Consider the following 16,633-nt stretch of genomic DNA (forward strand, 5'->3'; position numbering starts at 1 on the left):
GTGGCTAGAGACAGACGTGGCTAGAGACAGATGTGGAATAAGACAGGTGGGGAAAGAGACTGACAGAGAGAGAAAGAAAGACAGAGATAGAGACAGACAGAGAGACTGATTCAGACAGACAGAGACAGACACACAGAGACAGACAGACGGAGACTGGGAGAGAGACAGATAGAGACTGGGAGAGAGACAGAGAGACAGTTACTATCCCGGGCAATGCCCGGGTACTGCAGCTAGTTACTTTATAATACCCACTTAAGGGACGATGCGGAGCAGATGGGTCAAATGGGCTTCTCCGTTCTCTGGATCCGGCGCCTCCTCTTTTGGCCATCTTTGTCCTCCTTCTTTTGAAGCCGGGTGCACGACGCGTCCGACGTCATCCACAATAGCCAGCATTGAGGTCCCGCGCATGCGCATTACAATACTTTGATTTGCCCTGCTTTTTCATCCTTTATATCCATATTTGTCTGTTACAGTCAGTTGAAATGCTAATTATGTTTTATTGCATAGGACTCCCTTCTTTTTGATTTGGTGCATTAATTCAAAAAGATAGGGTTGCAGTCGGTCTATTGCTACCAATGTGCATGTGGACTTCCCAATGGTTAGTGTGAAAATTCCAAGATATTTTTTAGCACTGATCATGATATATGTATATATCAAAACATTACCAAATTTTGTAAGAGATACATTTAACATAAATGATTTAAACAGCGGGTCGTTTTTTGATGACACATTCTCTTTATAGTGAATCAGTGATCAGGTTTTTGCTATGTAAGCTGCGGACACCATGCTGCAAGGGCTAATGCATAGAATTCAGGGATGCCTGTCTTGTCAAGGTCTGATCTGTTGTTTATTTGCTATGTTTGTTTAAGCAGCAGGACTTATCATTGCTCGGACTACATTGTCTTGTGCACGTCAGTCTGGCACACGCCCTCCTTTGATTAACACCTCACTGTCAATGTACAATCTCGGCAGGGCAGCTCTATCAGCTCTGCTACATGGCTAAATCTAATAATTCTGAGTGTGTCAGAATGGCGGCACCTAGTATTGTAAGTGATACATCATTGGATTCAGGATCTCTTTGCCTACATTATGCTGCTCTCAGATAAGGTCACAAAAATCTGCTAGCAGATTCCCTTTAATTAGCCACTGTGCTTCTCTTATCAGTGTGTGCAATAGTTTATCTAAACTAAAGGGTTTATTACTCTGTGATTAACATTACAAGACTAGACACTCACATGCCCAGCAGTCTGACACACCCTCTCCTTTGATTGACACCTCACAGTCAATGCACAATCTCTATTGAGAGCCTGGTGTGGGCGGGGGCAGACCTGCCGTGTTCCTGAATCTGAATTCTTTGATTATTTCAGCACGGCTGCAGCCAGTAATCTAAGTGATCCATCATTGGGTTCAGAATCTCCTTGCCTGCATTATGTTGCTGTCAGATGAGGTGCAAAAACCTGCTGACAGATTCAGGGTTGATTTCTGAAGGCAACCACTGCAGTTGAGAGCCTGGTGTGGGCGGGGGCAGACCTGCTGTGTACCTGAATCTAAATTCTTTGATTATTTTACAACGGCTGCAGCCAGTAATCTAAGTGATTCATCATTGGATTCAGAATCTCCATGCCTGCATTATGTTGCTGTCAGATGAGGTAGCAAAAACCTGCTAACAGATTCCCTTTAAAGGGTTGATTTCTGAAGGTAACCATTCCAGTATCATAAAAGGGGTCTGCTGTTTGGGATACTCCTCTTTTAGCCTAGGAGGTGACCCCCCTTCCTGATTGATATTGCTGATTTCCAACATTGCAGCATTTTGACTTGATGTCTTCACCTATAGTGATGCTATTATAGATTGAATGCACCAATATTATTTATAAAATCAGTGGCAGACATGCAACAGTACAGATTGTATCCACACTGCGGCCCGTACATATAGATGTATACATTTGATCATTAACCTTTTACTTCTTTTTTTATTTTGCCCTTAGATTAACCTGCCATGACTACAGCAAGATACCGGCCTACGTGGGATTTGGCTTTAGACCCACTGGTTTCCTGCAAACTTTGCCTTGGAGAGTATCCAGTGGAACAAATGACCACAATATCACAATGCCAATGCATTTTCTGTACACTGGTATGTGCATAGATTTCCTTGCATTATTTCTATATAGGAATGTGAGTGCCCTTATTATAACAATGGCTTATGTAAGGCGGCTTTCACACTACGTTTTTTTAACATGCGTTCTGAACGTTTTTTTAAAGCAAAAACGGATCCAGTGCAAATGCGTTTTCATTTCCATGCATTTGCAATGGACTTGCGTTAACATGCGTTCACCTGCGTTTGCGTGCGTTATAGTGAGGATCCAGCGGCTTGCAGTTTTTTAACTTTTTTCAAAAACGCTACTTGTAGCGTTTTTGAGCTGCGTCCAAATACTGCAAATTGCTGGATCCTGACTATACTGCACGCAAACGCATGTGAACGCTGGCATGCTGATAGACAGGATCCTGCTTGCTCTACTGAGCATGCCCAGAAACCAGCCTCGGGTGATCAGTCCCTCTCTCCCACTCTCTCTCTCCCCCCTCCCTCTCTGTCTCTCTCCCCTGCCTGAGAGCGACGGACGCTCGTAACCAAGATAAATATCGGGTATCCAAGCAAAGCGCTTCTCTTAGTTACCCGATGTTTACGTTGGTTACGTGTGCAGGGAGCAGGCAGCCCGGCTCCTAGCAGCTGCGGATGCTCGTAACCAAGATAAATATCGGGTATCCAAGCAAGTTACCCGATGTTTACCTTGGTTACGAGCCTCTGCAGCTGTCAGAAGCCGGCTCCCAGTCTATCACGTTCAGTTCCACTGACTCCCGATCACATGACTCCAATGCCCGCCCATAAAAAGTGACAGGATCCTGCAAAATAACACAGGCGTTTGCATGCGTTTTTTTGCTGTAAAAGCAGGATCCGCTTTTACAGCAAAAAACGTTCATGACGCATGTTAAAAAAAAACGTAGTGTGAAAGCAGCCTTAATACTACATTTCTGCACAGAATAACATCCAGGCCTTAAAAGTGTTTTTCTAGGATTTAAGACTAAAGGGGGCTTTACACGCTGCGACATCGCTAGCGATAGCACCCGCCCCTGTCTTTCGTGCGACATTTGGTGATTGCTGGCGTAGCGAACAATATCGCTACAACAGCGTCACACGCACATACCTTATCAGCGACGTCGCTTTGGCTGCCGAACAATTCTTCCTTCAAGAGGGAGGTGCGTTCGGCATCACAGCGACGTCACAAAACGGCCGCCCAATAGCAGAGGAGGGGCGGAGATGAGCGGCCGGAAAATGCCGCCCACCTTCTTCCTTCCGCATTGCCGGTGGACGCAGGTAAGGAGATGTTCGTCATTCCTGCGGTGTCACACATAGCGATGTGTGATGACGAACAACGGCGCCGGATGTGCGTCACAAACACCGTGACCTCGACGATATATTGTTAGCGATGTCGCAGCGTGTAAAGCACCCTTAACCTTTGCACTTTCAACCATGCACCCTAAATAATAAATCATATATTTTCTTATCCACTCATGGCCAAAAGACTTGAGACTGACATCAATTTTCAATTTTGCAAAATTTGCTATTTCAGTGTTTTTAGATCTTTTAGTCAGATGTTTCTGTGGTTAGTGACGTAGAATAACTAATAGGCATTTTAAATGTTTTTGACAAATACATCAAATTTATGTATAGACTCAATATTTGACCCTTATTTTTCAAGACTTCTGTCCTTTGTCCCCTCCATGGATGAAAAGTAACCCCTGATATGAATGGTCTCATGGTAGTGCTTACTTTATTTCTCTGGACAATAATCCTTCCAGATGTCTCTAACAGTTTTAAAAGGGCTTCATCGGATAAATGAACTTTACAGGCCAATCCCTTTACTTCATGCAGTATGTTAGTCCATCCTTGATGGTTTTCTTTCATAGACATGGCTTCCTTTCGCTCGTCTTGACACCAAGTTAGCCTCCAAAATCCTTCACTGTCACCTGTCTGTTGCCATTCCTGAGCAAGCTCTGCACTGGTGTTGAACTGGTCCTGTAGTTGAATCCTCTTTAGGAAATGGTCCTTTCTTAGGGACCCTGAAGCCTTCTTCATTGCATTTGACCCTTTCTCTTTGAAGTTTTTGATAATCTGAAAAATGCTTAATGTAGGAGCAATTTTGCAATGTCCTTGCCTGTAAACCTCACTTGATGCAAAAAGTAATGACTACACATGTTTTATTAGAGGTAACTATGGTAAACAGAAGAAGACAATAATTTCAAGCACTAGTCCCCTTTTAAAGCAACCAGTTTCCTCCTATAAAGCAGTCAGCATGACAGAGTGATGTCAGCTGCCTTGTCCTTGTTAACACTTTTTCTTGAACTAAAACGATAATTGAAATGAAGTAAGCAGCTCATTTTGTTTTAAGGCTGAAACTCAGTGAAAATGGGATCCAAAAGCAGTTCTGGGTGCATATTGCTAATCCCTGCATAACTGTTCCAACATCTAGTAGCATACATAAAGAAATCTTTAGAAAAAGTATTTCTAAAGATCCTTTATAATATGCTAATAAGCGGGGTTACTAGTCACAAGGGCGTTAGTTCCCTTGGCTAGTCGGCCTTCATAGCATGTTAGCACTCCTCTGTGGGTGTGCTAACAAGCAAATGAATGCGCAGCATCAGAGGTATGATTGATCTCACCCGCTCTCTGCTGCCACCGCACTCGACGCTGGATTTCGGCTAAGTGCGCATGATCAGAAGTCCCGGACTTCCAGTCATGCGTACTATGAAGTCAGGTTTACGCGGCCCAGCTTCAAACTGGTGTACTGTGCATGACCGGAAGTCCGGGGACGTTCTGATCATGTGACTGAGCCGAGAACCATGAGGGCCTTTTGCTGCTGGTCATGGTAACATTTTGGCAATAGTAAGGTCATGTCTGTCTGGTAATGTGATTTTCCTTTGGATAAAATGTCAGGCCCCAACTATTTTAAGTGTGTGGGCACCAATCTTCCGACACTCCTCTGTAAAGCGGGCTTTACACGCTACGATATTGCTAGCAATTTCTAGCGATATCGTACGCAAAAGCACCCGCCCCTGTTGTGCATGTGATTTCGTGTGATCGCTGCCGCAGCGAACATTATCGCTATGGCAGCGTCACACGCACTTACCTGGTCGGCGCCGTCACTGTGACTGCCGAACAATCCATCCCTCAAGGGGGAGGGATGTTCAGCATGACAGTGACGTCACCACGATGTCACTAAGCGGCCGGCCAATCAAAGCGGAGGGGCGGAGATGAGAGGGACGTAACATCCCGCCCACCTCCTTCCTTCCGCATTGTGGCCGGCGGCAGGTAAGGAGACGTTCCTCGCTCCTGCGGTGTCACACACAGCGATGTGTGCTGCCGCAGGAATGACGAACCACATCGATAATCAACCATTACCGATTTTTCGTTTTGGGACGACCTCCACATAGTGAACGATTTTCACCATTTTTGAGGTCGCTTGAGGTCGCTGGTAAGGGTCACACGCTGCAATATCGTTAATGACACCGGATGTGAGTCACTAACAACGTGACCCCGACGATAAAACATTAACGATATCGTAGCGTGTAAAGCCCCCTTTAGTGCTTCCCACATGTCCACTACCTGTCTCCCTGCTCAAGACCAGCTCATGTCTGGTCTTCACAGGCTTCTATTAATGTGTGGTTGTATGTATGTGTCCCTATGACAAGAGAAATGGGGCACAATTGTCTAGGATGTCTATGATTTTGCATGATTTTCAACTTACAATACATGAAATATCTACAAACCCCTGAAACTAATCACAGGCTGGGTGCAGCTGGAGGACATATGAAAAGCACGCAAAGCTAGGATGTCAGCGTAGATTTCATCTACGGAATTTCCCAATAACATAATGAGAGGAAACCAATCTGTGTGTGTTTTATAACTGCCATGATATGACTAATCATGGTTGGTCTGTTAACGAGGTGGAATAAAGCACCATAGCTACTGTATATTGTCTTGAAAACTTGTCCTGAGAAATTGTTAAAAAAAAACCCAGAAATCCTCACAATATGTACAGGAAACTAAGAAGGATGAGAGTGCCGAGAATACCATTGTTTTTTATTGCTCAGATTACATTGACAGATGTAGTCCTTAGAGTCGAGACTTTACCATAAATCATACTTTTTCCTTCACTCCTGTAGATGTTTCAGTGCTAAATGAAGTCACGTTCTGTAGAGATAGAAGACTTAGGGGTACTTTGCACACTACGACATCGCAGGTGCGATGTCGGTGGGGTCAAATCGAAAGTGACGCACATCCGGCATCGCTGTCGACATCGTAGTGTGTAAATCGTTTTTGATACGATTAACGACCGCAAAAGCGTCAAAATCGTATGATCGATGTAGCGTCGGTCATTTCCATAATTTCGCAAGGACCGATGTTACGATGTTGTTCCTCGTTCCTGCGGCAGAACACATCGCTGTGTGTGAAGCCGCAGGAGCGAGGAACCTCACCTTACCTGCGTCCTGCGGCTCACGCCAGCTATGCGGAAGGAAGGAGGTGGGCGGGATGTTTACGTCCCGCTCATCTCCACCCCTCTGCTTCTATTGGCCGTCGCTGTGACGCCGCACGACCCGCCCCCTTAGGAAGGAGGCGGTTCGCTGGCCAGAGCGACGTCGCAGGGCAGGTAAGTGCATGTGGAGCTTCCGTAGCAATAATGTTTGCTACGGCAGCTATCACAAGATATCGCTGCTGCGACGGGGGCGGGGACTATCGTACTCGGCATCGCAGCAATCGGCTTGCGATGTCGTAGTGTGCAAAGTACCCCTTAGAATGATTAGGGCTTGAGTAGCTTTTAGCAAATAACATTAGTCCATCTATTGGTGGTCCTTGATTTATACTTGTGTGCCTTAAACCACCCACATTGTGCCTTAGGCCCATACACAGTAGAAAGTTGATGGGTTCGGTTAACTACCTAATGTGTATGGGCCTCCTGGACAGATGATTGATGGGGGAAGGATCCGGTATGACTGATTTTGGACTACCGATCCTTGTGGGATACGTTGCCTCCAGAGGAGTCTAGCAAAGGCTATCGGATAGAGATCACAGAAGCCCTCAGTAGAGTGTCCTCTGTATGGGTTAGAGGGTTGGGATCACTGCGGTGGGTGAAACGCCTCCCGGACAGATGATTGTTGGGGGAGGTAAGGATCTGGTTAGACTGATTTCAGACTGCCGATCCTTGTGTTCTCCGAGGGATACGTTGCCTCCAGAGAATTCTAGCAAAGGCTATCGGATAGAGATCACAGAAGCCCTCAGCACAATGTCCTGTGTATGGGGAAGAGGGTTGAGATTACTGCGATGAGGGTTGAGATTACTGCGATGGGTGAACCATTGTTTAGCCGACAGCTATTTCAGGAGTTTGTGAGGAGTTTATTGCTAAAAGGATGCAAACCCCTGTCCTACATCAGATCAGAAGTTGTAGGTATGAGCTTTTAGGACATATAATATTATACCATATTTGCCCAATAATTAACAGGATTTCTAGTTTTATTTACAGAATATATTGTGCAGAACAATTAAGCAGAATGTATATTTAACAAATCCATTGCTTGTAGGTAATATTAATAATAGGTAATATTATTGTAGGTAAAATTATTAACATAGTCCAGTCTGCACTCTGCAGCACTGTTGTCACGGCCATCTCTCGGTTCTGAGTCTCACTTTTCCTTGTGAAGACTCTGCTAAATGTATTCCCTTTCCTTTGAGGAAGAGATTGTTAATATCAGTATTGCCTGCCAACAAGCAGTCTCAGTAGAATCTCAGGTGTTTTTGGTTTGGACCACTCCCAGTCCCTTTATATACCCTCTGCTACCAGCAGAGGGTGTCGGTTATTCTCATTCATTTGGATGCTTGGTCTGGAGGTGAAAGGAGCTGGTTGAACCCTCTCTTAGGCTATGTGCCCACGCTGCGGAAAATGCGCGGATTTTGCTGCGGATTTCTCGCGGAAAAGCCGCGGATTTTCCAGAAATCTGCAGCACAGCTACTCCCCAGCCAGTTCTATGGCATTTGGGAAATGCTCTGCCCACGCTGTGGATTTTTCCGCAGCAGAAATCGTCGGATTTTCGTGCGGAAAAATCTGTAGCATGTCAATTAGTGTTGCGGATTTCTCCGCAGGGTCCCATATACTTACCTGCCTCACCGGAGTCACTTTCTCCGTCCGGTGTACAGGAGCGCGGTGAATATATATGATGATATATCCGCAGGACACTGTCCCCGTGGGCACATAGCCTTAAAGTTGCGTTGGTGGCTGTTGTCTTGGGTCTGACTGCAGCAGTTCATTGTTGTTTTTCCCCTGTCTGACTTCCTTCCCTGGTGTGTTGTTTCAGTGCAGTGGTGGGACTTGTGATCCTTACCTTCACACTCACTAGCCAGGACTATTGTAGGGTCTCTCAGGGCTTCAGGTTCCAGCTCGGCGACAGGTGAGGAACTTGTATAGGGACTGGCTAGTAGTGCAGGGTATAGTAGCAGGTAAGTAGAGGAGGTGTCCATCTTCCCTCCCACTAGCGCTATGGCTTACCGTTGTTGAAATGTCCCTGGTGTACCACTTGTTTGTCGTGGTGTTACCCCTGTTAAGTATTATGTTTGGCCTCACACCGCACCTTCCCCCAGTCCACATTGTGACACCTGTTCCATAAAGCTAATGAATGAAAGCCCCAACATAAGCCTGCCAGATGGAGACCTGCTTTGGGTTCAGTCTGGTCAATTAGGTCCTATGGAATAATTTAATTTATGTGCATGGATCTTTCCCAGTACAGACACTGTGTGAACGTGTGAAAGGGGCTTCTCTACTATCATTACGTAATTTAAAACAGGCCCATGGTGATAACATAAAATTGCACATATTCCCTGCTTCATCGCCATTCCTCTGTTCTACTATTGATGTCTTATTGATGTCTTTAGTTGGTTCCTAGCTTCCTGGTGCTTCAGGGTACCTCTGCAGCCAGTCAGTAACCAGTGATTGGCTGCAGCAGTCACATCCAATTTAAACAAGAAAAAAAATCTAGGTAGAATGTTTCTTCTGCCTCTGAAGGAACGTTACCGATAGCTGCCAGTCAGTGACCGCTGATTAGCTACAGCTATGACCTAACGTCCCTGCTGAAAACAGGTGCTAGTAGACCAATGTTTGTTATCGGCAGCAGTACAGGAGCGTCTGGTAGGTGAGCTGTTTTGTTTTTTTTTTAATGGTAGAACCAACAGTGAACCATTTTTAAATTAAGTAAAGTAGTGAACAATCCCTTTAAATGTTTATAGTAGGTGTAGTAATAATAATAATAATAATAATATCAAATACCTCCAGTTAGAAATGTAGTATAGTTCTCCTGATATAGCAATGTCTCCTCATGTGCAGGGCGTTTCAGGACCTTAGGTATCAATGGTTACAACCACACATATAGTGACAGTTAGCATGTTGCTAGTGGTCATACCCATGGATACCTACGTTCCTGCAATGCCCTGCATATAAGGTAAGCAACATAGTGAATCAGAAGAGCTATATTACATTTCTAATTGGAGGTATTTGCTAATATTGTTATTACACCTAATACATATTGGGATAGGATCTTGGAGATCTGAATACCCCTTTTAAGAACTAATTTTTCTTTGTGGGTACCTTAAAGTTTGCAAGAAAAAAAGGAATTATACAGATTCCAACAAAAATAACACTATTGTTTCCTGGCCACATGATCTCCAACCATTATCTGCATATTTTCAGGGTCTTGTTTTAAGGGAACCTGTAACCAAATTTGCCAAATATAAGCTGTGGCCACCACCAGTGAGGTCTTATATTGAATATTCCAGAATACTGTATATAAGAGCCCAGGCCGCGCTGTATAGCATAAAAAACACATTTTATATTTCTCGCCTATAAAGCGGTCCGGTCCAATGGGTTTCGCTGCTCTCTGGTCCGGTGCCTCCTCTCTCCGTTCCGGTGCCTCCTCTATGCCGCCTCTATTCTCCTATCCAGTCCAGATAGCTACGTCACTCACACAGGCCGACATTGAGGTCCTGCGTGGGCGCACTTTGATCTGCCCTGCTGAGGGCAGATCAAAGTACTGTAATGCGCAGGCATGAGGAAAAGTTAAAGGCCGCCCGCGCATGCGTGCTACAATACTTTGCTCTGCCCTAAGTAGGGCAGAACAAAATGCGCCTGTGCAGGACCTTAATGCTGGCCTGTGTGATGACGTAGACACGTCATGCACATCGGCCTCAGAAGAAGGAGGACGGCGATCGCCGCAGAGAGGAGGCGCTGGACTGATCGCAACGACACCCATCGGATTGGACCGCCTCTAGGTGAGTATTATAAAAGAGTTTTTTCTGTTATACAGTGCGGCCCGGGGCTCTTATTTACAGTATTCTGGAAGAGCTCACTGGTGGTGGAGACAGCTTATAGGGGCCAAATCTTCTGACAGGATCCCTTTAAATGGAAAGTGGATCTCCAAATCTACTTTCTCTTGCATGGCACTCCAGCAGCCACCCCATGGCATTGGTGTAGCTCGAATTTTAGAGGCCTTTGGCCCCCTCAAGCTCTAGGGTCCAGGAGCATCTGCAATATTTGCCGGAGTATTATTATATGACGGACATGGTGGCGCCTACACGAGCGTAATGTTCCTTCAGTCTGTTCAGAAATTCAGATTGCAGAAACGGAGTCCTTAGTGAGGAGAGTCTGGCCGCGTCACTAAACCAATGGGCATCATCTGGCAGATGTCAGCTCACTTATGGCGGCAATTATATCCTGAAATAATCGCTTTCTGTATGGGCGCCAGTTGTTTTTCTTCTTATTTTTTTTCCCATAATGTTCCATTCTTTTCGGAGCAGGACAGCTGCACACATTTATACTAGAAATACAGTGAGGCTAGACCCGCTCCTGAAATCAGCGGGACCCCCAGCCTCATATATCCCCCCTGTATGGTAACAGGACTGAATAGATTTCACTTCTTAATTACAGTTAATTACAGTAATTCGCGGAGGACATACAGCTTGTGTGGACAGAGAGGAAATTTCCAGCTGGATCAGCAGAGGAACAGACTCCGCAGCGCTCGCTGACTGCATATTAAGAAGTAATCTGCTCTTCCCTGGCAACCCTCGACACCATGTCAACACTTCTCCCTGGCACCGGTCTCTTCTGCTGTTTGGCATGCCAGCCAGGCTGATAACCAGGGTAAACAGGCTGATTCCCAGGGCTAATTGTCTGACGCACAAAGCTTTTCTCATTCCCAATCTTTTTTTTGTTGGGTTGGGAAGTTGCTGATGTCGCTTGCTGGACCTCTTTCAGAAATTGCAGGTTGGACCTACTCGGGGACTTGGAAGTTCTCATACTCCATGAAAAAATGTTTTGTACCCCCTCCACATGGCACTTATATTCTAAATCTATAGGCGTTAATATGGACTTGGTTCCTTTGCAGCTATAACAGCCTTCGCTGTGATTTCTGTGAGATTTTGGAGGTGTCTCTGAGAATTTTGCCCCGTCATCCAGAAGAATATCTGTGAGGTCAGACACTGACGTTGGAGGAGATGTCGGGCTCCCAATCTCTGTTATAGTTAAAGTATTATATGGGGTTGAGATCAGATCTGTGCGGCTGGTCATGTTCTCCCACATCAAATTTCACCAACCAAGTCATTATGGATATTGCTTTGTGGCATCATGCTTTTACACCACTCCATCCGATGCTTGACATTGTGCCTGGTAATATAAGGCTGTATGCAGCTGCTTGGTGTCACACAGAGGATTTTACAAACATCGTTGACTGTCATGGCGGGATCTGTTCAGAATACAGATTCTGACACTCTGCCTGATGACTTCTCTGATGTATGTAATCAGCACAGGCTGACTCGTGCATCGACTGACAAAACTGGTAGTTGATATGCAGGCTAGCAAGAGTTAATCTCTGTCGGACTGCTTGATAATTTCCTTTCATCACATGTTGTGAGTGAGCAAATCACATCTGCTCCCCTTTTTTATATGCTGGCTAGATCCTTCCTTCTATGCCAGTTATAGTTTATCTTGGCTGACCTGGTGAGATGTTGTGATCCAGACTAACTTTTGGCTGTAGTAGTTGTTGCTGTGTGCGGATATGGCATTAACCCTTGTTGTCTTTTTGTTACTACCTTCCTGCTCTTGCTTTCCTCCTTAGTCTCTCATTGTTTGTTCCTCTGTATTTGCAGTGTGTCAGAATTTTGGTTTCCTCCTGTCTGTCTTAAGCTGTGTTTCCATCTCACTCCTGCCCCTGATGGGAGGGGAGAATCAGATTAGTTCTGGTCAGGAACATAGTCAGGCACAGGAGTTAAGGATCTACACCATTCGGGATATCCCTATGTTATGGTTAGGGATAGCCTAAGGACCCCTACTGTGAGGGCCCCTGTCCCTTGCTTTCTTACTGTCACATTTTGACATAGCTGGCCTAATTTTTTTTTTTTACATAGCATGGACCCGGTTCCTGCACTAGCGAGACAATTGCAGATCTTGTCTCTTCAGGTGGCTGAATTAAAGAGGGTGGTACAGTAGTAAGCTCAGTCCACCACACCGGAGAAATCTGTTCTGGTCGCTGGTTTATCTGAACCCAAACTGCCTTTCGGGGAACACAGCTGATTTGTTACTTTCAGAGAGACGTGTAACTTATACCTCCATTTACGTCCCCACTTCTGTGGTGGTGACACACAGCGGGTTGGAATGTCTTGCTCTTGAAAGGGGACCTTTTCCTTGCCCTCTGATTTTCTTTTTTTTTTGTTATGGTGGACGTTTTTTCTCGGCACTTAGTCTTGTCTATGATGATCCGGATTAAACATCTTTAGCTGAATTTAAGATCCGTTCACTACAATAGGGCAATTAGCCTGCAGACGATCATTGCACTGAATTCCACTGCTGGTCCACGGACACATAGTGGAACAACTCTGAGCTTAAAGGAGAGTTTTTACAGAGTCCAAGAACGTAAATATGCGTTGGTCATCTATGAGACCCCTCCTTATTTAGAATGTGCCATTTCTATGGTAATACGTATTGATCACCATTTTCGGCAGAGGTCCCATGAATGTAAAACTTTCTGGGAGGATGTTTCACTTCCGGCATTATTTCTGGAGACCCTACCAGAACCCATGCAGCTTGGAGGGAGAACCTCCACAGCTCTACTTCCCTAAAAAGGGGCCCAGTTTTTTTTTCCTTTGGCAAAAAAACACTTTATCAGTGCCTGTTACACTGTGCCCAAGGAAAAACAGCAGTCACAAAACTCCTAGACCCAGGTTGTTTGAGGGATCCCAACATTTGTCAACATACAGTATATCCTCCACTATGGTGTCTCAATGTTTAATACCTGAAAGAGTTAAGGTTGTGTGCCTTGAAGTCTCTATTACGGTTTTCGTTGATAGTGGTTTGGGGGCAAACATGATTGATGAGCAGTATGTTTGCTTCTCAGAATTGGATTTGAAGGAGTTATCAAATCCGATAGAGATATTGGCGATTGATTTGTCACCTCTTACGCAGGGGGATTTTTTGAGTGTGTGCGGAGGCTGGAACTCCGTATAGGGGTACTCCATTCAGAGCTCTGATCATGTTCTTAAGGGTCTTCCTGCACAAATAGTTTTGGGGTTTCCCTGGTTTGCATTACATAACCCCACTTTTGACTGGCAAACCCAAGAGATAACAAAATGGAGCACATATTGTCAAGACCAGGGCCCTAGAACCTGTATTTAGGTGGTTACCACAAGTCTTCTTGGTCCTCTCTCTGACTTTAGTGATGTGTTCTCAGAGGGTGGATGTCAGGAGTTGCCACACATAGGTATTATGACTGCACCATAAGGCTGTCGCCGGGGGGGGGGGGGGGGGATTTCCCAAGTGTAGACTTTATAAATTGTCAAGTCCTGAGAGATCTGCTCTCAAGAAGTACATAGCGGAGAGTTTAGCGAAGGGGCACATTAGGCCGTCTTTGTCACTGTGGCTGCAGAATTCCTCTTTGTCAGAAAGAAGGATGGTGGATTACGGCTTTGCCTGGACCTCTGGAGCTCAACCAAATAACTAGTTAAGTTCCATATCCTCATTCACTCATTCTTGAGCTTTTTAGTCAGAATGCCAGTGAAAATGGTTCTCTAAACTTGACCATATGGGGGGGGGGACTATAAGCTGAGCCAGGTCAAACAGGGGGATGAGTGGAAAATGGCCTTCAATAAACTGGAGGGGCTTTTCAAAAACCTGTTGATGCCATTCGGTCTTACCAACACGCTTGCTGTATTCCAACACTTCGCTAATGATGTTCTCATCTTTTGGGGAAATTCTAATTATTTACCTAGATTACATTCTCAAATACTCTCGGGATTATGGTTCTCATATGAAACATGCCAGACAGGTACTGCAAAATCTCAGAGAGAATAAGTTGTATGCTAAACTGGAGAAGTTTGTATTTGCCATACAGGGACTTCTGTTGCAGGTTTTTGGATGGATCCCACTAAATTACAAGCTATTTTGAAATTTGGCCATCCTGAGAACCTTAAGGATCTGCAATGTTTCTTATTTTTTGCAACTTATTACAGGAAGTTTATTAAGAATTTCTCTGCTATAGGAAGACTGACAAGACTAAAATTAGTACGGACTTCTCAAAATGGTCTGAAAGTGCTTTGTATGCGTTTGACTGTCTTAAAATATGCTTCTCGTCAGGCACCTGTTTTGATACAACCTGATGTATCTCAACTAGTGTTGAGCGGACCCGAACTGTAAAAGTCCGGATCCGCACGGTTTCAGCGTCAGATCCGGATCTGACCTGGACCCGGGAATCCGGCTGCACGATCCGGGTTCGGGATTTTTTTCTCTCTCTCTCTCTCCGCTCTCTCTCTCTCCTCTCTCTCTTTTCCCGGATCCGCTCCCCATTGACTTACATTGGGCCAGATTCCGGATTGGATCCGGACTTCTGTGACAACCCGCGACGGATTCGCCGGACCCGGATTATTAGCAATCCGCTCAACTCTAATCTCAATTTTTAATGGTGGCGGATAATGTGTCAGAAGTGGGGATGGGAGCTGTTTTGTCTCAAGGTCCATCTCTTGGTAACCTGGGTCCATGCACATTTTTCTCTAAGAAAATATCACCGGTTTAATGTAATTATGTTATTGGTAACAGGGAGTTACTTGAGATCAAATTATCTTTTAAGGAATGGCAACACTTTCAGATAGGAACTTTCAATCCTGTTTCACTGATTACCAACCATAAAAATCTTTTCTACCTTAAGTCTACTAAGCGTCTCACACCAAGACCAGCTCGGTGGTCATTGGTTTTCAATAGGTTGAATTTCTTTCTAATTTATCGACCTGTTCTAACAACATTAAAGTCAATGCTTCTTAGTCCAAGAATTTTCCAGGGGAAAGAACCTGTGAGGAACTTGTCCCCATTTTTCAGAAGTGAACAGTGCACTCAATATGGATTTTCATTTGAAATTGCAGAAGCTCAATGTAATGTGCTGTCTGAGGTTTCGGTGAACAAGTCATTTCTTCCTCTGAATCTTCATCTTAAGGTCCTAGGGGAGCATCATGAACGTGTTGTAGCTGGTCACCCTGGGGGTAAAGGTACTTTTGATCTCATATTGCATCACTTGTGGTAGCCCAAGATGCGGAGGGATGTGGTAGCCTATGTGTCTGCATGTGCCACATGTGCACACTGTAAGGCATCTCACGCCCATCCTTCGGGATGTTTGCAGCCTTCGAGTGTTTCCAGCAACCATGGACAGGCATTTCTATGGATTTTATAACAAATTTACCCTCCTCTGCTGGTAATACCATCATTTTGGTAGTCGCTGATAGATTTTCAAAAATGTCACGTTTTCATACGCTAATGGGATCCATCACCCTTAGGCTACAATGGCATCCATCACCCATAGGCTACAATGGCATCCATCACCCATAGGCTACAATGGCATCCATCACCCATAGGCTAATGGTATCCATTACCCATAGGCCACAATGGCATCCATCGCCCATAGGCTAATGGCACCCATCACCCATAGGCTACAATGGCATCCATCACCCAAAGGCTAATGGTATCCATCACCCATACGCTAATGGGATCTATCACCCATAGGCTACAATGGCATCCATCACCTATAGGTTTATACCTTCCATCACCCATAATCTACAATGACAATCATCACCCATATTCTAATGACATCCATCTACAGACTGCATCCAGACTACAATGGCATCCATAATGTATAGCTTTCTTGACACTATAGAAAAGCTCATGATCTCACGCTGTACTGTGTTCATACTGAACATAGAAATAAAACTTGATGTGAATATTGCCTAAGACGTTTTGTGGCCAAAGACTTTCTACCTATCCAGACTATTTTTGTGCACAGTGCACAAATATGTTGCCACTATAAAAGCAGGAAACATGTACCGGTATGTCCATTTTTTTCTTAGAATCATAATTAATATAATAATTGTGTTTTGCAATGGAAAACAAAACTAGAGAAGAGATTTCAAAGAGATTCACATGAGAAAAGATAAAAGCTCCTTGCAAATATTGTCTGTGGTTGGACCCAAGCCTAGGACCCCGACACTTCAAGCTCGTAAACTACCGTA

General features: G+C 44.8%; 1 protein-coding gene across 2 annotated transcripts in view; it reads left to right on the plus strand.

The window, feature by feature from the left end:
• The window catches only part of RNF144A (ring finger protein 144A), a 92,149-nt gene that overhangs the window by 38,567 nt on the left and 36,949 nt on the right, over window positions 1–16,633 (plus strand). For both annotated transcript variants that reach the window (XM_075338752.1, XM_075338753.1), the window contains exon 2: window positions 1,986–2,131. In XM_075338752.1, coding sequence (XP_075194867.1) covers window positions 1,997–2,131 — 135 coding nt within the window. In that variant the 5' untranslated portion in view covers window positions 1,986–1,996. The remainder of the gene's footprint in view (window positions 1–1,985; window positions 2,132–16,633) is intronic.

Source organism: Anomaloglossus baeobatrachus, chromosome 3 (genome assembly GCF_048569485.1).
Source record: "Anomaloglossus baeobatrachus isolate aAnoBae1 chromosome 3, aAnoBae1.hap1, whole genome shotgun sequence".
Classification (NCBI taxonomy): Eukaryota; Metazoa; Chordata; class Amphibia; order Anura; family Aromobatidae; genus Anomaloglossus; species Anomaloglossus baeobatrachus.